Source organism: Colletotrichum paranaense, assembly GCF_030867605.1.
Source record: "Colletotrichum paranaense strain IMI 384185 chromosome Unknown Scaffold_1.1, whole genome shotgun sequence".
NCBI lineage: Eukaryota > Fungi > Ascomycota > Sordariomycetes > Glomerellales > Glomerellaceae > Colletotrichum > Colletotrichum paranaense.
Window position 1 is genome coordinate 4063309 of NW_026848959.1, and position 22931 is coordinate 4086239.

The following is a 22931-nucleotide window of genomic DNA, read 5'->3' on the forward strand; positions in this document are numbered from 1 at the left end:
TCACTTGAGTCTTTGAGGTAGTCTATCTTCTTTCGGCCTAGGTAGGTATCTCTACAATAGCATATTCTAAGCTCAGCTCCATGGTTTCTTGGCCTGGCTCTTGGCCCGGCTCTACATTCAATCAATCTGCGGCGGCTTTTGCTGTACGGTGAGATTGGACTTGTTACTTCCTAGTCCGAATGGAAGTCATCCCAAGCCCAACTCATAGACTGGCCGGCATCGCATCCCGTCCTTTCAATGATGACGATTGGCATGCATATGGTTCGAAACATCTCAAGTCCGCATATCTCTTGGAGAAGTCATTGATCATTTTGAAGGTGAATCTGTTGAAGCAATCTGGTGAAGCCGAGGCAGCAGGATCTCGAGGGAACAGAATCCCGGGCTCGACAGGTGAAGGTGAGCAAGGTTTGACGCCAGTGTCAGAAGGTACCCGTGCGCAGGCAGCATAGCCAGAGAGGTACTCGCCTGTGGCGTCACCATGGTACCTGCTCACGCTGCCCTACGGATGGACATCCCTGTCAGGCTGTCAGCATCTATCCGTACCTTTATTCCTAATTCCAGGCCTTCCCCATCTTGTTCCCCGGCTGGCTTCAATGTCTGTGTCCTGACAGAAAGAATAGAGTAGTAGCAGAGCTTCTGGAGCGGACACATAGCAGTGTTTGGAAGGTGCTGCATCGGTCATTTCCATCGTCAAAGGCCAAGACGGCAAGTTTGAATGCGTGAATGCCTTGCGGACATGTGCGGACATGGGTGATGATTCGAGAGTCGCGTTCGATACAGTGTTTTTGCACGGCATGTGGGAGGAAGAGGACGAAAAAAACACCACCACCAGGACCACCACACGTCAAGAAAGAGGCTCGGAGAAAAGAGTGGAGGAGAGGAGAGCCACAGAATACTTAGCACAGCACAGCATAGCAGCGCTCCCGCACCTCGTTGGTTTACAGCTCGGCTCCCGTCTGCTATTTGGCAGCCTGGGGTCTGGCTGTCCTGTCGACGCCGTTGCTCGGTCGAGGGATTCTCCAGGGTCATGGGTGTTCCTAGTAAAGCCGGGGGCTGAGTCGTGGCCCGCTACTGTGCAGCCCGTCAGCAACGCAATCTTTGCCTTACTGCTGCTGTGTGTGCCAATACCTACTGCGGAGGCTTGAAGAAAAGTGAATAGCTGCCTTACCTAATCACACACTGTCCTATTGTACGGAGCACAGTGGTGGTAGCCGTCCCATCTCCACCAAAAAAAAGCTGGTGCCGTGTTCACTGTTCGCGACTTCGCGGTACTGCGCCACGTCCGCGTCCCTGTCCATGTTCCGCTTCCCACGGTGCCCACTGCCCACCTCCCACCCACTGCGGCCTGCCCACACCCCCAAGCAAAGCAAAGCAAAGTGCAAGTGCCCCAACCTGCCCGCCCTGCGCCTTCCTTGCCGTACTGTGCCTTACGCAAAAATACGTAACGGCACTTCCAAGCCTGCACCTGCGCTCCTGCACCCTCTTCCTACGGTTTTATAAACATCAACGCTCGTCCGTCTGTGTCAGCCTCCTACTTCTAACACTCATCACACTCACATCCGTTTGCCTCTCTCTCGCATACACACTACTCTCAAAAAGGGCTTCCCATCTTCCCTTTTCTTCCTCTCTCCCTCTTTACATACACACACCACTCACCTACCAACGATCGTTGCTTTCCTAGTTACACTCGTTGACGACAAGCCGACGACCCACTTACCGAAGTCGGCCTACTGCAAATAACTACAACTCTAAACTCTTATACAACAATCTTCAATAACACAGAAAAAATGGGTGTCGGCCGTGTTATCTGCGTGGCTCTGCCATTCATCCTCAGCGTTGGTTCCATGATCTTCCTGCTGGTTGCTGCTCTCGGCGGTGTTTCCAACAAGGACCTTTACATGTTCCGCGTCAACCTCACCGATCTCGAGATCAACCCTGCTTCCGTATCAAGTATAGTCTCAAGGGACGTCAAGGCAGTCAACTTTGGAAAGTACCACGACCGCGCTCTTCTCACCGGCGATGGTGACAACGCCATCACCAAGGCTGCCACCGACTCCTCCACCACTCAGACCAGTAACATCACCGCTGCCGACCTTGGCCTCGACAACCTCTACGACATCGCTCTCTGGGGTTACTGCACCACCGACACCAACGGCGACAAGACCTGCACCAAGGCCAAGTTCGACTGGGCTTCATCTTACCTGAACACCTCCACCCTCGAGACCATTGGCACTGCTGCCGGCCGCAAGATCGAGCTTCCTGATGAGGTTACCACTGCCCTCTCCGCCTTCAAGACCGCTACCAAGTGGACTCAGGTTGCCTACATCATCGCCTTCATCGCCCTGGGTCTCGAGATCGTCTTCGGCATCTTCGCCAACTGCACTCGTGTCATGTCCTGCATCACCTTCCTCGTCGCATCTCTCGCTTCCGTCGCCGTTTGCGCTTCCGCCGCTCTCTCCACTGCCATGTCTGTCATTGTCGTTGGCGCTGTTGAGGGTACTGCCAAGTACTACGGTGTCTCTGCCGGCTTCAACAACAGCTTCCTCGCCCTCATCTGGATCTCTGCCGCTCTCGCTCTTGGCGCCGGCTTCTTCTGGATGTTCACCATCTGCTGCTGCGCTCCCAGCCACACCCGCAAGGACCGCAAGCGCAACAGTGATGGCGAGAAGCTTCTTCCCCAGTCCAGCAGCTACCAGCCCATTCACGAGGAAAACGGCTACTACAAGCAGCAGCAGGCTACCCAGTACGGTGCTCCCCGCTACGCCAGCGGTGCCCGTGGTGACACTGCTTACGAGCCTTACTCCCACCGCTCTTAAGTTTAGCATTTGAGAGTTCACGGTGTGGTAATCTTTTGTACGAGGGAAGCCGTTTGATTTGGCAGCACTTTTGATTTTCAGCATTGTTGGCGTTGGGTAACGGCTCACTATCATGAGAACGACGGACACGCACGGAGGTGGATATGAATGTTTAGTAGCTCTGGACGAAGATGATCGTCAGGGGGGATGACGACAGTTGATTGCTTTAGTGGACTGCTCGGGATTGGAGATACCCCCATCCAGGCTTTATTGTTTATAGAATTCCAACATGCTTAAAGAGCAATTACAAAAAACAAACTAGAGTTTTACAAAATTTTCTCAAAGCGAAATGTGTAGGTTTCATATGAGAGAGCATATTCTACGATTGAATCGTGACTTGCATCTGAGATGGTGGGCAAATCCCAAACAACGTGCAATTTGGGGTGTATTGACACTGTTAAAGGAACACCTCGAAATTTCTCACAGAAAAAAATCACCAAAGTGAAAAAACTCCACCAAAATCAGCAGAGGGGTGGACGATGACTCGATCCACCACATTACATCCTAACCACCATCAAGTGCTGACCGGAGGAAGGACCTTTAATGCAACCAGCTCAGCTAAGCTCAGCCGCAAAAGACTGGCATCATGCTCCTGAGACCTTAGGCAACCACCATTCACAAGAAACGCACTGCATCAGGATTCAAACCTCTCGCTTTTTCTAAACGCTAGGACAACCCCTCTAGTGAGACTTTTTATTCTCCTTAGCCAAGTGAAGACGCACAGAGAGTCAGATATTACCCGACTTGGGCAGGCCAGTCTTCGAACGGCTGCCCGCTCTTTCTCCTCATGAACCGTCGCCATGCAGTTAGTAATCCATGCCCTCCTAGCCTCTTAAAATAGCATTCACATATTGCCTCTTTCTCATACAGGAAGATGGGGAGTGAGAAATATGTACCTTGAGCTAACGAAATGGGAAACAGCAATTCGTAGCCGGACCCCTGCAGAGGGATCACTACTTCACCCCCGTCACCGGCCTCAGCTTCTTCAACGCCAGGGATGGCGAGACGTACCTGCTCGCCGGCGAGGACACGGAGCTGAAGGTGTACGATGGCGAGGGCCGGCTGCGGTGCCAGCTGGGGATTTTCCACGCCCAGCCCATTCACGGTATTCATGTTGCTGCTGCCGCTGCAGGGCATGGCTCGCGGCGGCATGTGCTGCTCTGGGGGAACCGAGCCGTCACCGTCGTTTCTGCTGCCGTCATCGAAGAGCTCATCCTCGGTGGCGGTGGTGAGGGTGAGGCCGTGGTGGCGACGACACCGGTAGAGATTATCGAGGCCAAGGCGCCGGACTGGATCTACGACGGCGTCATTTGCCCTGAGGACCCGGACCGCGGCGTGCTCATCACGGCGCACAACGAAGTCCTCGAATTCTCTGTGGGGAGTGATGGGAAAACGGTCTCGTTCGGTCGCATCGTGTCGCCGTCCCGGCCGATCCTGTACTCGGCGAACCTGACGTGGCTGTCAAAGACCTCTGTACTCGTGGCCGGCGGCACGGTCTTTGGCGAGATTATTGTCTGGAAGTGCCACTTCTCCAGCGATGGAGCCGCAACTGCCGCTGAAGAGGACGGGAGCAAGTCTTGGTGCGAGGTCCTCTTCGTCTTCACGGGCCACGAGGGCTCCATCTTTGGCGTCGATATCTCGCGTGAGATCGACCTCGGCGGAGGGTGCACGGCGAGGCTGCTCGCGAGTTGCAGTGATGACCGGACGATTCGCATCTGGGATATCACGGAGAGACCGGGCTCGCCGCGTTTGCAGTATGACGCCTTTGGCGAGGCTAGGGAGACTGGCTTCGGAGGTTCTTCGTCTGCCGCCCCTGCTACTGCTGCCGCTGCCACAGATCTCACAACAACACAAGTTGCCTTCAGCGCGCCACTGGCCATGGTCATGGGCCACATCTCGCGCATCTGGCACGTCAGGTTCCCTCTGGGAGGCCTCGACGAGCTGGCGGAGGGTCGTCCCGCGACGGTGTACTCTTTTGGCGAGGACTCTACGCTGCAAGCCTGGTCTCTGGACGTCGACCTCGAGGCCTGGCGGCGGAGAGCAAAGACGGCCGCCGCGGTCAAGGGTGGCGAGGCGCCCGTCGTGGCTGCGAGCATCACGTATAGGGAGACGTATGCCCGCCACGACGGGAAACACATCTGGGCTACCGCCATCACGGAGAAGGCTAACGGGCAGGTTCTGGTCGCCACGGGCGGCGCGGACAGTAAGATTAATCTCTTCTTGGAACGTTCCTGCGTTGCTAGCGGCAGCGATAGCGACAGAAGCAGCAGCAACACAACGGCATCTAAGCTGCGAGAACTGCCGAGCGAGCTGCAGACTTTGGTGATGCGGGACGTGGTCAGCAAGCTGGCCCCGCGAAACCCCGACCACGCGATCCCCTTGGAAACAAAAGAGGCCTTTCAACGTTTCGCGTTCGTCCACGAGGACACCATCGTCGCGACGAGCACCACCGGCCGTCTCCTCGTCGGCTCCTTTGGACCGGAACTCACGTGGACACAGATCGGGACCGATGGGGAGACGATGCGCGCCCTGAACGCCTGCACGAGCTTCAAGAGCCCGGCCCCGGGCCTGGCGCTGATAGGCACGGCCAACAAGAAGATTCTACTCTACCGCGACTCGACTATCCAGCAAGTCGGTACGGTGCCCGGTAAAGTAGCAGATATATTCCCCCTGCGGAAATTTTCGGCAGAGGATGCGGGGGCATCGGACAAGAAGCTCGAGTTCCTCGTCACCATGCTGGGCAGCGGGGACGCCATGCAGATCCTCACGCTCGACCTCGACGCCTCGACCGTAACTTCCATGGTGCCCGTCCCCGAGCTCGACAGCAGGTTCGTCGTCACGGCCGCCTGCCAGGTCAATGACCTCCTCGTCCTCGGCTCGCGCCACGGCTACGTGTCCGTATTTCGCCGCGCGGAGGGTGAGCAGCAGCTCATCCCATTTCCGGCACCGGACCGTCGCTCCGGCGACGCAATCACATCCATCAACGTCTTCCCCACCTCATCTGCTACGTCTGCAGCGGCGGCGGCATCTCACATCATCACGACGAGCCGCGACGGAAACTATCGCGTCTACGAGACCTCCGCCTCCGGCATCCACCTGCGCCACGAGACCGCGCCCGCAGCGGTGCCGAACCTCGAAGACGCATGGCTGTCTGGCAGCGGCGACCTGATCCTCTGCGGTTTCCGCAGTAAGAACTTCATCGTGTGGAACGAGACGCGGCACGAGGAGATTCTCCGCGTCGATTGCGGCGGCGCGCACCGCGCCTTTGCCTACACCCGGCAAGGCCACCAAAACAGCAACAGGGACGGAGACCGAGACCACGGCATGCGCTTCGTCTTCAACAAAGCCGCCACCCTGGGAGTCTACACCCAGCACAGCCCCTCCGTCGCCGCAACCCACCACCGCACCCTCAAGCGCGGGTCCCACGGCCGCGAGGTCCGCGCCATCGCGTACTCGGGGCACTCTAGCAACTCTGGATCTCGTCGCTACATCGCCACCGGCTCTGAGGACACTTCGATTCGCATCTGGGAGTACACCACGGCCGGCGGTGCTTCGCCTGATGAAAGACGGGAGCTGCGCTGCGTCAAGGTCGTCAAGGTTCATACCGCAGGGTTACAGTCCCTCAAGTGGCTCGGCGAGGACCTGCTCTTCAGCTGCAGCGGAAACGAGGAGTTCATGGCCTGGCGTGCGTGCGATCTCGGCGATAGGGGGTTGGGGTTGATGCGCGAGGCAGTGTTTGCGGATAAGAGCGAGGACGGGGACCTTCGGATCACAAGCTTCGACGTCGTGGCGCTGGACAAGGAAGAGAAAGGCAGCGTCGCCGTCACCATGGCCTTTTCCAACTCGTTTGTCAAGACGTACCGGTATACACCCGGCCAAGGCTTCGAGTTACTCTTCAAGGGCCAGTACACCGGTGCCTGCCTGACGCAAGCGCGGCACCTCCGGGTCCGGGACGGCGTGTTTGATGTCATTACGGCCGCGACGGACGGGTGTCTTGCTGTCTGGCGGTCTCAGGGGTCCGAGTACATCCTGCGGCACACGGAGCGGATTCACCAGAGTAGCATCAAGGCCCTCGATGTCCATTACACGTCTGATGACAGGGTTGTGGTCCTTACCGGCGGCGACGACAACGCGTTGGGCATCGTCACGCTCGTTTCGCGAAGCAGCAGCGACGCTGATAACGAGATTGACGGCGGTTTCGAGCCCGTGACGAGAGCCGGGGTTAGGAAAGCGCACGCGACGGCCATCAACGGTCTCATGGTCCTCGGGGAACGAGGAGGCCAGGTGGACTTTGTGACGGCCAGTAATGACCAGCGGGTCAAGATGTGGCGGCTCGGGTGGCGCGAGGGGGTGGAGGAGGTCACGTTGCTGGCGGACGAGTATAGCGGCGTCGCGGACGCCGGCGACGTTGAGATTATTGGGGATGGCAAGGTTGCTGTCGGCGGTGTTGGGCTGGAGGTTTGGGATTGGAGGTCTTGAGGGGTCTGAAAACGGAAACAAAAAGAGGGGCTTGAGCGAGGGGACATTACATGGCTAGAAAAAATAGAGATGAAGTAGATGATGGGACTGATATAATGAAGCTATACTGAAGCCTTTTTTCACCGCAGGGACTTATGTAGTGAGTCTTGAGTGCGTCACCACAGACTCATATTGTCAAGGACGACAATAGAGGCCACAGCTATCATTAAGTAAGGTAGTAGGCAAAGAGTTTATCCTACAAACCCTGCGTCCTCAGGCCAGTTCAGTCTATTCGATGATGACGACAGCTTCCCTTCCCCTCCTTTCGCCGAGCATCCAAGATACGGGCACACTCAGCTTACATGCTCTTCTACCTAGGCTCGGGGCCAGCCGTCAGTCGATGGCTAATAGGACTACCTGTGTGTTAGTAATTGTTTGCATTTCGTGGCAAAAGGTCTCTGGAGTGAGTCATTGAGGTGTTTCGCACGCGTGATAATGAGAGCTGCTGTGGCGTACTGAGCGAGCAGAGATACCACGAAGCCTTTCAAGGGCTGAGCACCCATTTCCATGCCTTATTGTCTTATTCTACTTCATTCTAGATCCTGAATATTCGTACAAATATATATGGGTGCATGACGAAGATTACTGTCGTGTAGTGCCGTTTCGTGATGCCAATTCCAGCCGTAACTAGTATGTCCGCCAGGTTGTATTATCACACAGCATTATGATGAGCTGCAGCACATTAACTCTGGGTTGTCAGAGAAGACGAAGAGAGCGACAAAGTGGACGACGTGTTCTTCTCTTTGTCGCTCTGGAAGTGATGGTATCCATTTTCGACATGATGTATGGCCCCCATAATATCCACAACCAAACCCCCTCACCAGGCCTTGGTTCAATTCAGGGGCATCTCTCACATCTTCAATTTTTGATAGTCACAGATTCTTTCATCTTTAGAGCCTATCTTGGTAAGTTGTCATAATCCCTAGTTGCATGAGATCTGTGTTCTTGACATCCACAACGCCATCATGGCCCGCCTCCCATCTGCGGACCTCGTGTTTCTTTACGATGTCAGCATCAATGAAGTCAAATGATGCGGGAAAAGTGGCAGGAGGGAACCTCCATAATTGGGACTGTCTGGATGCTCCAGGCAACTAGATATCAGAAAGCGCAAAAATTTGCGTAAGAACAACAAGATCTCGACGGAAAGACCCCACAGATTACGGAAGTATCACACAGATTGCCGACAAGAGGGCCGAGTCTAACAAGGCACGAGAGGTGTCCTCGGTAGCCAAACTTTAGGAGAGCGCTTGGAAATTCCGTCTCCTGCCCCCATTTCCTTACTATTGCGGGCTTCATAGGTGCGGCTAACGAACGCAGGTCCATTTCCACATGGCTTTCAGTCTCAACGCTCTTGGGCATACCCTCGTATGTTGACACTTGCATCAGCTGAGGAATCAGATGGGCATCGTGCTCGATCATCTGATAGGCATGAGCTCTGGTGCTCAACGTCCTCAAAGGCTATCTGACACGGAAGCAAGGCAGTGATGCAGACGCCATCTTACTGCACCGGGGTTCAGATGGAGGAGACGGCCATCCGGTCCAAAGTCTTGTCTGTGGGCAAGAGAAGTAGCCTTAGAATTGCTATACTAATCATCCCTTCTAGAATTCATCCTAGCTTTGGATTGTCTCCTCCATTGGCTGTGCGGAGATGTCAAAGTGTTTTCTTCACTGCGATTTTAACCCCCCCAGAGGGAGGCACACCAAGCCTCACAACAGGCACGTGACAGACACATTGTTGATATTTCCCTAGTAGCACAGTAAACCTCGAACCGGCGATTATATGTCATCCTGCGCCTAAATATACAGCATCTGATAGATATCCCGCAATATAAAGATGCCAGAAAAAAAGTCCTTGCTGGGTATTTTTCCCGATGCGAGCCAAAATGAAAAACGAACCACGCTATGCAGCCCAAAGACCACCATATCTCTGTCTCTTCTCCTTCTTTCTCTTCTTCTTCTTGCTCTTGCTAAAGATCTAGTCGTTCACCTTACGAGCCCCTCGTAATATTCGGCCCCGTACCGATACCCGTCAGCGTTCGGACGAACCAGTGCGCCCAGCTCTCCGTCTCAAGCGTCGCCTTGAGCTCCTCGGCGCGCTTCTCCACGTCCTCGACCTGTCTCTCAAATAGCCTGACGCCATCCTCAACGTCGTCCACCTTGCTCACGAGCCCGTTGATTTCATACTCGAGTCGTGCCACGAGGACCTCGACCTCCTTAATGGCCTCGGTGATGTGTGCGCGCTCTTCGGCAATGAGCTCCGTCGAGCTCTGCTTGACGCGGTGGTAGGCTTCGCTGAGCTGGTAGTAGAGGGCTTGCAAGTCCTCTTGCTCGCGGCCGTAGTGCTCGTCGAGGGCGTCTACGGCCTTGACCTTTGACTCGACCCAGGGGTTGACCTCGCGCTTGATGGTGGCGATGGAATCGTACAGGCTTCGAGCGAACTCGGCCAGGCTGGCCTGCTGCTGCAGCGCATCGGCGGTAGAGAAGTGCTTGTCGTCATAGAGCTCGGTGATCTCCTCCCATCTGAGAACCGCTTCTTCGGCGTCTCCAAATGACAGCCGTCGAGGCCAGCGGGCTTCGTTCAAGGGATGCTTATACCTGAGTCTGGAGACGGCGACACTATGTCGCCGCTGGAGGAAGCTGACGGCCGTGTTGCTGGTTCGTTCTGCTTCAAAAGGACCTTGGAGATCGGCCTCATCAACCACAGATCCAGCCACCGATGTTTGTATCCGATCAGGCTCGTCTTTGACTGGACCATTAGGAGGTGTTGAGAATTTCTCCGCCTCGACATGTGTCGAGCTTGGGTCTGACCCCTCGCGCGTAGGCTTGGCAATCATGGGAACCTTCTCAAGCTCCTGTGATGATTCCCTCAAATCCTGAGCAGCTTCTGCCTCTTTCTTAAAGGCATTCAGGTACTCCTCCGGCTTGTTTTTCCACGTGAAGGCCCTACCAACCATGACCGGAGACGACAACGTTGCCGAAGACTGCGCCAAAGCCGAGATGCCGGGAGCGCTGTGGTAGCCATTCTCACCAAAGTCGTCTCTACTAGGCCGACTCGCGTGACCTCTCAGGCCGGTACCAACAACGTCTTTTATGCGCCCGAGACCAGATTTGGCATCACTGACTCTGCCAGCAACCGATTTAAAGACTGTCTTTCTAAGCGCGTCTTTCTCTCCCGATCCTTCAACCACACTAACAGCTGAGGCAGGCGCCGGGGTTGAGTAAACACCAGGCGATTCTTCCTTTTGTCTCTGAAGCTCTTCTTCCAGCGGCAATGATTGTGTTCGTTTGCTAGACGGCGGTGCAACCTCATCCTTTCCGAAAAGTGGCTGCGCCACGTCTGTCGGTTTCTCTTGTAGTTCCAGCACTGCTCTCCTGGGCTTTCCGTACCAGAGCCATTTTGCGCGCTCGCCGTACGCAAGGGCAATGAACTTGTCAATGTCTACCGTCTCAATATCAGCTATGCCGGCCTTGTCTTTCCCGCCGACCATGCCGATGACGAGCTCGCCCCTTTTCCCGCCGATTTCGGCGACGGTGGACTTGACTGCCTTCTGCACGCCCCAGCCCTCACCGGCAGCAGCTTTTGCCGTAACAGAATGAAGCTTGAGTATTGTCGGACGATCCAGACGTCTCGTCCGCTCAAGCTTGTACGCCTTCTGGAAGTACCCAATGCCCCTTTTTGTGCTTTCAATGTCAAAAACGTCCTTGGACACAGGTGCGCCATAGTAGTGCAGTCGGTTCCTGGCGCCCATCAGTAGTCCAAGCAGGGCTGCCGTTGTCGTTGGACCCAAGATACCGTCTGTGGGCTCAACATTGTAACACTCGGCTCCAATCTCTGTCCACCAATTTCCGATAGACTCTTCAGTCTTGTCGCAAAGTAAACCGTCAATGTATTCCATGTCCAGTTTCCCAAACATGAATAGAGAGACTTGGCACAATTTGACGAGCTCCACTGCCGACTGGGTAAAGGGAACCTTCTCGCTTGTCCTGTAGAGCTGGTAAAATTTGGCCTGGGTTGCAGGTGTGGGGTCTGAAAGATTCATGCCAGATCGGCCAGAGCATCCTAGTCGCTTGAGGTTCTCGTTGACGATGAAGGCCTGACGATGGGTGCGTATATCGCCCTCGGGTACGGGGATAACTGTCAGAGCTGAGGGAAAGCTGCTGAGATTCGTGACCATCACGTCGCCCAACGGCGTTTCCTTCGGCCGAGCATGGTACTGATGGATGGCCTTGAAGTAGAATCGCAAGCGGTCGGACCATACGCTCTCGTCCGCAGGGACGGCCAGCACCCCAACAACGACCTGATGCTTCGGGTCACCCGTGTACGTGACAATAACCAGCGTTGGCGATTTCCGCGAACATGCCCATTGTTCGACCAAGTATAACTCGTATCCCTGTAAGATTCCTCGTCGCTCGAGGACCGTAACCGCCGGATCGCTTTCTAGGTATCTTGGAGACTATCAGCACGCGGGCTTGTCTCAAAGTCGGGGGATAGGAGAGCTCACCTAAATGCTACAGGGTCGGCGAATACCCATTTCCTCTTCGTCGTCGGCAAGGGGGACGGTGTCGCGGGTTCGGTAGAGGCCTCCTTTCGCGCCTCAAGTGGCAAGGGCGTGCCCAGGGGAGAAGGCCCATTGGCGCCTCGCTGAGAAGCGACTCTCGCCAGCGTTAGTTCCTCCTCGCGATGCATTCGCGGGTCGTTGACGGGAAAGGGAAAGCGGAATGACATCTCCATTTGCAGGAGTGCGGCGGTGAAACTCGGTGCATCGACGAGACTTTTAGAGGCGCCTGCGACTATCTCCAAGACGAAGAAGTCATAGTCGTCGTAATCGCTCGCCTAAAGGGGGTTTCTGCGCAATCAAAGAAATATCCAGCGGGTGCTCTGCATGTGACTGGAAGGGGGGGCGTGTTCGTCGGGTTGCTTCGTTGGTGCTTCGAATGTTCTCCCGCTTCGATCGATAGGTTGTGTCTTTCTTTATGTTCGGAGGGCTGGTCGGCATGTGACGCAATGTCCTACCGTCGCTGTCGTGGTTTGGCGTTGGTTGATTGGGCCGGGAGCTGTACGACCAGTACTGGAAGAAGGGTAGCACGAAACCTATCGAGCAGCAGGCGCTAACATTCCCCGTCCCCACGTCTGTAATGACCCAGATCTGCCGAGCTAACCCCCCCTGCCTCCCCATGCTTTCAGGCCTCCCCTCGCTAAACCATCGCTTAAACTCCCGGGCCGCTGTTTCGCCGGCAAGTCGATCCAGTGCTACAAGACCGGGACACTGTTACACTGACAGCGGCTACAGCAGGCACAGCGTACTGGAATGGAGGTTCCTAGATACCCCAAGGCGCAAGATAGGTGCGGGTGCCCGCCTGACGCTTTATCAGTGAACCCGCCAGCCGAGGAACCTTAGCTTCCATTATCGGTGACGGCCAAGTCGGTCTGTGCCTACCTCAACCTCACCCTTCAACCTCCAAAGCAGGACCATCGGACCACCAAACCTGCGCCGTGAACCCCCTCCCGACAAACAGTAAGAGCAGTCCTCCCACCACCAAGCCGAGCTTTTGTGGGGAGCCTGTAGCCATGATCTTCCCGTCATAATCTCCCGAATCTCGAGCTACACGCAAGCAAACATACCATACATTCGCTCACTTATCACGACATACGGATATAACCTCCTCTCCTCCCGCATCCAGCCACCACCATGGCAGAACAAAACCCCATGGTCACCCTTCAGGCGGAGCTCTCGCGCTTCCGCAGAGCGACACTTAACTCAGCCGTCAAAGATACCGACAAGCTTCTCGAACTCCTCATTCAGGCGAGGGAGCAAGTCGCCAATGGTATGTCACTTGCCCCGCTCCATGCTGCCGCCACAGGTCGTGTGCTTACAGTGATACCGCACCCCAGATCCGCACCGGGCAGGCTTGACGATGGCCAAGCTACAGAACCCCGTTACTGCGGGGTTTGATGCAATCAACAACGACTTGAAAGAGGTCTCAAAAGCCCAGAAGACGTATGGCAAGGCCCTTGATAAGGTATGCGTCCAAGGAACTATCTCTCGTTACAAAACGAGCCTCGACTTACGCCCGTTTCTATAGTCATTCCCCCTCCGACCGCTCTCAACAGATTACGATGCCATGGCCGCGTATCCCTCCTTAATCAACCGCGCCGTAGCGATGCACATGCTCCGCGAGGGCCAATTCAGCGTGGCGTCGACTTTCCTCCGCGAAGCCCACGAGCGGCCTCCGCCACTTTCCGCCAACAATCCAGCTCTCGATGCGGACATACACTCTCTTCAGTCTCAGGAGCTGCAGGACAAGTTTGCGAGCATGTACAAGATCCTCAACGAGCTCAAGAACCGGAACCTCGTTCCAGCTATAAATTGGGCGCGTCTCAACAGCGATGAGCTCGAAGCCCGCGGTTCCAACCTTGAGTTCGAACTCAGCAAGCTTCAGTTCGTCTGGCTCTTCAAGGGTCCCGAAGTCAACGGACTTCCGGATGACGAGCGCAACGGCCGGATAGGTGCCCTTGCCTATGCACAAATACACTTTGGCCGTTTCCAGGCTCGCCATATCAAGGAGATCCAGCAGCTGTCTTGCGCCATGGTCTACGCATCCAACATCGGCCAGTCGCCATACGCCAACATCTTCGAGACATCTGCCGCTTTTGACGACGTTGCCCTATCCTTCACGCGCGAGTTCTGTTCTCTTCTTGGCCTCTCCGCCGAATCGCCACTCTACGTCGCTGCCACCGCCGGCGCCATCGCCCTGCCCCAGCTCATAAAGTACACAACATATGTAAAAGCCAAGCGAACTGAATGGACGACGGAAAGCGAACTCGCATTCGAAACGCCGCTACCTCGCAGCATGATCTACCACCCCATTTTCGTATGCCCCGTGAGCAAAGAGCAAACAACAGAGCAGAACCCGCCAATGATGTTGCCCTGCGGCCACGTCATCTGCAAAGAGTCACTTCAGCGCCTGACTAAGGGCTCCCGCTTCAAGTGTCCATACTGCCCCAACGAGGGCCACATCAAAGATGCTCGGGAGATTAAGTTGTAGGACGAATTGGGCTTCGAGTTGGAGGATAGATGTGAACATTACAAACATCTCATCAACGCACTGGTCTTCCCATGGCGGAAGACGTGCAAGACGCAATGGCCTACATTGCCACTTGCTTGTTAGGCGAGATGAGTAGGTCTGGTACCAGGATGACAGGCGTTGTGGGTTGACGTTTCGACGGGTAAAGCTTCCCTCAATCACGGCGGGGCAGGTCACTTCATTCTTTTATTTGGGGTGGCGTTAGGTTTCGGATGCAATCTTGTTTGGTACAGCGATTCGGGCTACTTTTTTGAGCAAGTAGGATAGAGCTAGCGTAAATGCAAACGCATGTCAAATATGTGATCAGTTCTGGTGGTATTGGTTTTGGTTCGCACAACTTGACGAATACCGGGTCATCTGGGATGGCAGCGAACATCTCATGGCAAGTCCCCGACCAGAGCACGCAGCCCTTACGGACAGCGGAAATCGAGCAATCCTTCTTGGGCGGAACACTGGCTTTCATCATGGTATTTGAATTACCTCATGCTAACGCTAAGTTACAACACTAAGGAAAGGTATTTTATTGCATCTCGGGCCCCAAGGCGACGTAGATACGTATAGGAAGTCAAAGCCTTTCCGGCTGCTCCCGGAACCATCGTGATATCCCAGACGGGATCTCGCCGCCAGTGCGACTCTTTACGTAGAAACAGATCCATAACTCCGCCATGTAGGGCCAGTCTTCTTCATCCTCGCTAGGTGGAGAGATCAAGCATCGTCAACGCCATACAGTGTGTATCACACAAGAAAGTCAAGAAAAAAGTCAAGAAAAAAGTAACAGCCGATGTTGGGGAATCTCAATCAGTCCAACACGCGCCCGGCCCCGCGTGTCCACCGTTCCGTCCGCCTACGATCCCGTAGAGGGGTTTTTTGTTGGGATAAGAAAGGTGGCGTTGTTTCGTTAAGTCATTTCTTTGTACAATCGAGCGGTATCTCTTTGATCGTGCATTGCCTCGTCGGGTCAAGCCAGCTCCACCCCTTCTTTAATCAATCGTCATTCTGCTCGCAATTTGCGGCTTGACATCCTGGAGGTTGATCGAGTTGAGGTCCTGGCTCTTCTCGAGATCGCGTGACGGCTTCCGCAGGTGGGTCTTCAAGCCGGCTCCGAAGTTGCGCATGCAGACCACGCAGTTGGCAATGGTGCAAATAATGAGGAGAATGGTGATGACGGTGAAGGCAGTGAGTGACTTCCGCACTGGCATGTACTGCTCGGCTGTGTGTGGTTGGTAGATACGGACGAGCTTGAAGATGAAGTAGCTCAAGCCGCCAAAGTAGAGGACGAGAACAGTGGCCATGCCAACCTTATTCTCGATTCTGGTAAACCATGCAGCCAGAAGCAAAATGGCGATGGTAATCGGAATCGCAGCAATGGTCAATCCAAATTCGGCGTCGGTGCGGGCGTTAACAATAACCAAGAACTGAACCGTGAAACCGAGGAAGAAGAAGAAATCGAACTTCAGGAGTGCGATATAAATCTAGATGTCATGTTAGCCATGTTGAAACTAGGGTAAGTGACTCTGGTGACGTACCTGGTAGTGGAGGAAACGCTTCTTCATTCTGTAGTCGGCTCCTATAGTCTTCAGAATGTCCCAAGCAAAAACTTGGTAAAGCTTCCAGGCGGTCAAGGCCATGGTGATGGTTCCAAAAGCCAAGACGCAGGGGCTTGCAACCAGGTAAGGCTTGACGTCGGCCCACATGTCGTCGGTCGGGTCCCTCAGGGCATTGTTGTCCTTCAGCTGTTGCACAGCCTCCTCAATCTGTTCGACCTGGATGGCAGTGTAGACGAGTAAAGCGAGATTGGCGATGCACACTCCGATAACCTGAATGGTGTTCTTTGCCCGTAGCGCATCCCAGACGATAACCAATTCGTACAAGAATCCAAAGATGAAGAGCGTCAGGAACGTCGGGATCGTCCTTCTCGGCGAGTCGGTGGCATCCGTAGTATCTGTATTTTGGTGAGGGTCCTGGTCGGTCAAACCAGTCTGGAATTTCCAGAAGACATAACTGCGTCGCTGTTAGCACCAATCGAGTCCTGATGCGACGGAGGGTTGCCGGCTTACCACTCAAAGCCCAGGCAAAGCAGAGCCTGGACGAGGGTGATGAGGAAAAAGATTCTGGGCCATTTGGCACCCATAAAGCCGAAGCCGAGGGGACCACTGGCACCACTGCTGGGGCGCGATCCGTTCATTGTGGATGGAGCGAGACCTTCGCGAAAAGCGTAGCCTTGGTTGTTTGAAGTTTGCGGGGGGTTGTATTGCTGCTGGTATTGTTGCTGATACTGTTGAGCGTACTGGCGGGCGGCGAGTTCTTGATCGAAGCCGGCAAAGTTCGGGTCACCGCCGAGCAAAGAACGGCGGGAGTCTAGCCTTGTAGCCAGATCGACGGTATTAGCGACTCCCCGGAAGGAGTCGAGATGAGATGATGCTTAAAAGTGGTGGGAAAGCGTCGGATGAGAAGGGAGGCTGGGTGCGTGCGTGTTTGCGTGCCGGAAGGTACTGGACGTCGTGTGTCGGGTTGGGCGATGGTGTGCAAGATGGCACACAAAGGCGGGCGTCAGCGGCGGTAAGAGGGACAGTCGGATCGAATGAGAGTCCTTCTTTTGGGAGGAACCGGAGTAAGAGACTCAATGTGGTCTCGTCTCAATCGTGTGGTCAAGGGATAACGGTAGTGTGGAAAGCGAGTGGAGAGCGAGGGAGGACCCCGTCGGCGGGAAATTCGAGAGGGAATCAGGCGCGAATGATCAAAGGAGGAAAGTAAAAGAAAGGGAGAGGAAAGTGATGGGATTAAGTTTTGGATTTCCCTGAAGGACCTGATGGGTACGTAGTAAGGGTGTTTTTGGGTTTTTGGGTTTTGGTTGACAGCAAGGGGCAAAGCTGTTGGAGAAGGAGAGAATGCGAAGATGTTGTTGGTGCGAAGCTGAAACGGGATGAGGAGTTTGATCTGTTCAAAGACGGACAGGGCTCTTGTCTTTTTTTCCCCTTCTTCTCCTTCTTCGCTGTCTCCGGGTTTGACAGGCGCAAGAATACGTAGTAACGTACGGAGTCGGTAGGGACCTGGCGGGAGGGGGGCGAAGGCAGCAGGCAACGGTACCTTGTGCGCAGCAAGAGAAAGCCCGGCGCCTAGGTACCTATTCGATTAAGATGAGGTGAGAGGTAAGGTACCTAGGACGGAACACCACGGGCTTGGGGCTTGGGGCTTTCGGGGGGGCAGTGGTTGTGTGAACCGGGGTGTGCCAGGTGGAAAGAAAGGTGCAGGTGCAGGTGCAGGTGCAGGAGCCACTGGAGCGTGAGCTGGCTGGCTGGGTCCGCTGGGAAGGAGGAGGAGGGGGGGTGGAGTCCAAGAGACGCTAAGCAGCAGTGGAGCAAGGACCAAGGACCAAGGACCCAAAAGGACCAGAAGGGAAGGGGAGGGGGGGAACCACGGGGGTATGTAGAGAGGAAGGTCCTGAGCAGGGAAGGTCGTGGGCGGTGGACGACGGCGGACGGGAAGCGATGACAACCTTGGCAAGTTTTTCGGGAAAGGCGCAAGAGTGTGTCCGTACTGCGTAGTCAATGGTTCGAGTGAGTTTTGACAATGAGTGAATAGGGCAAAAGAGCGACGTTGTAAGGCGTGGATTGACGGAGGTTATTGTTGTTGTTGTAGTAGTCTGCAGATGTGGATAAGGATGTTGGTATAAGTGGTGTTACTACCACCAAACCTAGGAAGAATGAGGGGCCAAGATTGCTATGGCGGCTCTTTTTCGAAAGTCAGATGCCGGGTGTCTGTTCCAATTACTGCGTGCGTTGTAGCGTAGATGCGCGGTGAGGTAAGACGGTTCTTCCTTTAGCGTAGGAGGGCCGGGTCGGGGGCTTTCCAAGAAGTCTGTGTGGGATTCGATTCGTCCGACTGGGCGATCGACTGCTGGTTGATGGATTGAGGGTGGTCGAATGAATGGGTGGATGGATTCAACTCTGGCTCCTTCAGCAGCAGTGATGATGAGGTGGTGAGGTGAGACTCGAGAAAGGTGAGCGTGAGGTGTTGTCTTGAATTGAGAGGCGTGCAGCGTGCGCAGGCTGCAAGTAAGGCGGGTGGATGGTGGGTCGCCGGTGCGGTCTGGTCTGGCCGATAATGGATCGATCAGACACGGATTGAGTGGTTTGCCTGGGAAGATTTCCTTGGTATTACGGAGTTTGTACTATGTTGCGTGGTTGCAGGACTGGGCTGTTTCCTTTTCTCGTATTAGTGCTTTCTGACGGTCGAACGGTCGACAGTATTTCTCCAAGTCGCTCAGCGATTGGCCTTTAGGCGTTTGGCGATCAAGAGTAGAAGATGAAGAAGAAGAAGATCCAAACCGAGGACCAAGGACGACGGGAGCAAGTGAAGGATTCATAAAGTAAGGTAGGAGGAATATGACAACAGCAAGAGGCCTCAATCTTCATAGGTACCTACAGGACCCCAGGTCGGTGCATCTCTTCCATCGATTTATCTATTGTGTCGGCCCCCGTATCTTTGGATTGCGTTAGCGCCGGCACAGCACAGCCAGAAAGCCAGTGCCCTCAATTCAGTCTCTCCAGACTTTTCTGCTAGTAACCGTACCTAGGTACGCAGCACTTCGTCCACTACCTCACACTACGGATACCCGTCCACACCTCAGTAGGTGCCAGGCTTTCCCCCGATCCAATGCCACCTCGACCAAGGAGAGAGGCTGGCTCTTTCCAGGGACAGTAGGGCTGTGCAGAGAACCCGGGCTCCAGGTTGCAGCGGGCTGCGCCAGGAATAGGACCTGCTCGTGGAGATGGTGCGCCCAGCGGCCCTTGGAGTGGGTATCGACCGTATCGTGGACCGTCCACTTCTGTTAGTGCACAGCCGAGGATGCACTGCACACAACATTGGATGACGGGCCGGGTGGCTGCCTCTTGCTCATGACCGTGCTAACATGCGAGGACCGTGAGATACTTTGCTCTGGTGGGCCGCTTGCTGCAAACCTGCAAGTCAACCCGCTCTCGAAAAACACGCGACCCCGCTGCTTCTTCCCCGTTCTCCCCTGAACATGCACGACTTTATTGACAGCCAGCAACGGCCACGCTACCTTACCGTTCATTTACAACTGCTATCAGGGCAGTATGCAGTGCGTAGTAATTATGGACCCGGAAAACTTCTGGGTAGCAGTAGCACGCACTATTGTTGACATTGATTCGGAGTGTGTGATCTGTGGTCGTCATGATGGAGACAGTGTTGGTTGGATATCCGATCGAAAATATGAGATGAGGCCTGGCTCACAGCCACATTCTTGCCAACCTTTTTTTTCTTCTTCCCCTTGTTCTACTTCTAGTCCTTGACGCAAGACGCAAGACTGATCACCACTGGTCCTACCGTCCTAGATCATTCCCGGCCTCGAGACTGCCCAGCCGGACCACGCCGTGACTTCCTCAGGCGGGTGATAGGCTCATCTGCGAACCGTCCCAGACGCCAGGCGCGCTTCTTTCCTGCTTAGGCAGTACCTAGCTGCTTTAGTCTCAACCTTACCTAAGCTCAAGGTAGGTGCTGATTTCCCGGCGTTCCGTTGTCAAAGGGCTGAAGGGGAAGCGGCTGACGGCTCATGCCAGCTTTGCGACCAAAATAACATCACACATGTCGATCGTGCATATGGCTGATATGGCTGATATGGCTTTCTATTTTGCTACCTCCATCACGTTGTTTTGTTTTGCTTTGCTTTGCTTTCATCTCACTCCGATTCCTGGCCCGTAGGCCGTAGGTATCCCGAACCAACCAACAAAGCTTACGGCATCTTCCGCTATAGATTCCCCGTTACGGAGTTTCAAAAAGCAATAATTCTCTGCAAAGCACTAAATAAGCGAAGACAGAGTACGCGTCTCTTTGGCTTTCGCTACAGATGCCAATGCAGTTCACCGGTATGCGTACCTATCTACCTATTCACAGATACGGATACCAACATGGACATGCAATCTCTATGCGGATAATCGTCTCTTTGGATTGGAACGAGGCCTTTCCAAGAAGGACCGGATAGGCTCGCTTCTATCCATACCTGTACTCCGTACCAGCTGCCCCCATTCCCGGCGCCGCCAAGTCTTCAAGACGTGCTACGTCAGTTCGACCCAATTCAAAGACCGTCATCTCCACGACCCGTCCGCCATGCCACCGTTGCACTCCCGCACTCGCTACATCCCTCCCACCCTCCTCCATGCCGCCCATGCCCACGCCTACGCCCTCATCTCTGGACCCACGGCCTCCGATCCCAGAACCCCACTGGAACCCGTCCGCGAGCGCCGCCCCGAGATATGTGCCATGATTACCTACGCACCCTCGCATAGGAGAGGATGACGATCGGCCTTGTGCAGTATTACGGATAATAATGCAGTGACGACAGGTTCGGCAGACACACAAGAAAAGCCGCTAAGCCACGCCGGCTACTTCATCGCGACACCACGGTTTGAGGCTCAGTCAAACTGAACCTCCATCGCGAAGACATTCTCTCACACTTAGACTCATACGCACAAACTTTCTCCAGACTCAAGTGAGAACGGGAATTCTGTCAACCTCTCGTCCGCTCAACCCTTCCTTGCCTTACGACCCCTCATGCACCTCTTATCTTTGCTGACGTCCTCCCGTCAATGCGTACGAAACAAGCTCCATGCTGGCTGAGCCGCGTAGCACACACATACTGCCAGGCCTGCCGACTCTCTCGTCTTCATCCGAATTGTTGAAACAGCATCCCTCTCCTCCTTTCCCTTCAAAACCCTGAGTTTGCTCAACTTTTTCAAGGGCGGCATAGCACGGCCAATGCTTGGCTTGGTCATTCCCGCCGGAGCCCGTTCATCGCCTGTTCGTCAACTCACCCTGTCGCAGATCTAAACGAGTCAACAGAGCCCCAAGCTCTCGGGTATGAGTTACTCGACAGAGTGAGGATTTACATCACTCTCCATGCCAGCGGGTGGTGGTGCTCGCGGTAGATCAACCGGCATTGCTTCCCCGGCCACCATCTTTAACGCAGCCGCGGTCTTCCTCATGGAGAACACTTTGCATCCCAATAATGACATTCTATTTTCTGCGTCTTTCTTCTGCAAGGTGCCAACCAGACTTCAAAAGTCTAGACCTGACCGACTTTTCGAACGAATTTGATGATTGGCTTGGGGGCGAGAAAGGCCCAGTTGACAATCTCGCCTACTGGATTCCTCCGACCAACCTTTACGGGACGGGGGAATCTCGTTCAATTTCTCGATTCTATGTTTAACACATCCCGGAAAGAGCCCCGTTTCTTCGGTTTTCGTATACATTACGAAAGGAGTCCTTCATTTTGTTATGTTCAACACCCCGTGGTTTCTGGGGTAACATGGAAAGGCGGTCGACAACTCGACACGTCTACGCATTTCACAGCAATCCATCGCCCACTGCTTAAAAGTCTTTGTGATACCCTGGTGGCAAAGAGTCATGTACGAATGCACAAAACCACGACTGAGCTACCGTGGCGTCTGTGGTACCAGGGAAAGGCTCTTGCTTCGCTGCAGCGGAGCACGTGGCCCTGGTTGAGCACGATTGCCCTTAATGGGTACTCTGTACAAAGTACACCAATTTTCTCAAATTCTTCGGATGATTTGTTTAGCTTTCCCGAGGTCATCGTTGCCGACTAAGTTGACCGATATTACTCTATCTATCTAACGCTGATTAATTGAAGTCTATCAATTGGGGCTCAATGAACCACAGACACAGAGCACGTAGCTACATATTCCCGGCTTATTCGAGGCAAACCGACAACGACTCGTGTCGGCTGCCTCTTGGCTCTAGCTCTTGTCCATTTTCCTCCAAATAAGGCTGTCCAAATGGCCATCCTGTTCCCCACCCCTCGTCATCAGAACCCTGGGCCATCGTCCACGAAGAACCATCGCGACATCACGTGGGAACCGGCGGGCAATTCGAGATCTGGCGGGCTCTTTTCCATCCCCAAATCCACTCCCGGTCCACGTGCGAAAAGATAGTCCGCGCAGTAACTACTCCGTACGGATAATACCAGTGAACCGCTCTAGCACTTCACGCAAGATATCCTGAAACTTACCGGGTTTACCTTACGCCGTATGGCCCCCCTCGGAGGTTGGACCTTAAGAGCCGAGCATGTACCGACGCTTGGCTCCTCGGCGCCGAGCTCCGTCAGAAAACCGTCGTCGTGAATCCACATGCTTTAGTAAGGCAAGGCAGATTTTTGAGAATTGACTTGAGATTGAGTAGTTGAGGTTTCTATGGGTACCTTGAAGGCCAAGACCGAATCCCGATGGTAATTCGGCTCCGAATTGCCGGTGACGACGACGACGGCCACGCGTTTTTGGACGTTTTCTGGAAAGCTCTCTGACTAAAAAGGGAGTTTGTTGTCGCTCCGTTATGGCCAGGGAAGGTTTGACTAAGATGGCTCCAAGAATGGGCTCCCGAGTTCCCAACCATCTGGTGACATGTTACTGCGATTCGCCTAAAAAGGAGGACGGGGCC

General features: G+C 54.5%; 7 protein-coding genes across 7 annotated transcripts; 4 read left to right on the forward strand and 3 right to left on the reverse strand.

Annotated features, from left to right (window-relative positions):
• Nucleotides 1–202: 202 nt before the first annotated feature.
• On the reverse strand, nucleotides 203–796 carry CPAR01_01410 (uncharacterized protein; the record flags this gene model as incomplete). The annotated part of the gene is made up of 2 exons (XM_060485699.1): nucleotides 203–465; nucleotides 544–796. The coding sequence occupies 2 exons, from the start codon at nucleotides 794–796 to the stop codon at nucleotides 203–205; spliced, it is 516 nt and encodes a 171-aa protein (XP_060356556.1).
• A 991-nt stretch (nucleotides 797–1787) lies between these two features.
• CPAR01_01411 (SUR7 protein) lies at nucleotides 1788–2816 on the forward strand (the record flags this gene model as incomplete). The annotated part of the gene is made up of 1 exon (XM_060485700.1): nucleotides 1788–2816. The coding sequence occupies one exon, from the start codon at nucleotides 1788–1790 to the stop codon at nucleotides 2814–2816; it is 1029 nt and encodes a 342-aa protein (XP_060356557.1).
• Nucleotides 2817–3642: 826 nt separating this feature from the next.
• On the forward strand, nucleotides 3643–7334 carry CPAR01_01412 (WD domain-containing protein; the record flags this gene model as incomplete). Its single annotated transcript, XM_060485701.1, has 2 exons — nucleotides 3643–3660; nucleotides 3777–7334. 2 exons carry the CDS (start codon nucleotides 3643–3645, stop codon nucleotides 7332–7334), a joined length of 3576 nt encoding a protein of 1191 aa, XP_060356558.1.
• A 2027-nt stretch (nucleotides 7335–9361) lies between these two features.
• Nucleotides 9362–12550, reverse strand: CPAR01_01413 (uncharacterized protein; the record flags this gene model as incomplete). Its single annotated transcript, XM_060485702.1, has 3 exons — nucleotides 9362–11819; nucleotides 11876–12164; nucleotides 12388–12550. 3 exons carry the CDS (start codon nucleotides 12548–12550, stop codon nucleotides 9362–9364), a joined length of 2910 nt encoding a protein of 969 aa, XP_060356559.1.
• Nucleotides 12551–13063: 513 nt separating this feature from the next.
• Nucleotides 13064–14420, forward strand: CPAR01_01414 (uncharacterized protein; the record flags this gene model as incomplete). Its single annotated transcript, XM_060485703.1, has 3 exons — nucleotides 13064–13199; nucleotides 13267–13394; nucleotides 13458–14420. The coding sequence occupies 3 exons, from the start codon at nucleotides 13064–13066 to the stop codon at nucleotides 14418–14420; spliced, it is 1227 nt and encodes a 408-aa protein (XP_060356560.1).
• Nucleotides 14421–15439: 1019 nt separating this feature from the next.
• Nucleotides 15440–16644, reverse strand: CPAR01_01415 (uncharacterized protein; the record flags this gene model as incomplete). The annotated part of the gene is made up of 3 exons (XM_060485704.1): nucleotides 15440–15931; nucleotides 15986–16460; nucleotides 16517–16644. 3 exons carry the CDS (start codon nucleotides 16642–16644, stop codon nucleotides 15440–15442), a joined length of 1095 nt encoding a protein of 364 aa, XP_060356561.1.
• Nucleotides 16645–20330: 3686 nt separating this feature from the next.
• On the forward strand, nucleotides 20331–20777 carry CPAR01_01416 (uncharacterized protein; the record flags this gene model as incomplete). Its single annotated transcript, XM_060485705.1, has 2 exons — nucleotides 20331–20375; nucleotides 20451–20777. Coding segments are annotated over 2 exons (372 nt in total), but the record flags the coding sequence as incomplete, so codon positions are not given.
• Between the last annotated feature and the right edge of the window lie 2154 nt (nucleotides 20778–22931).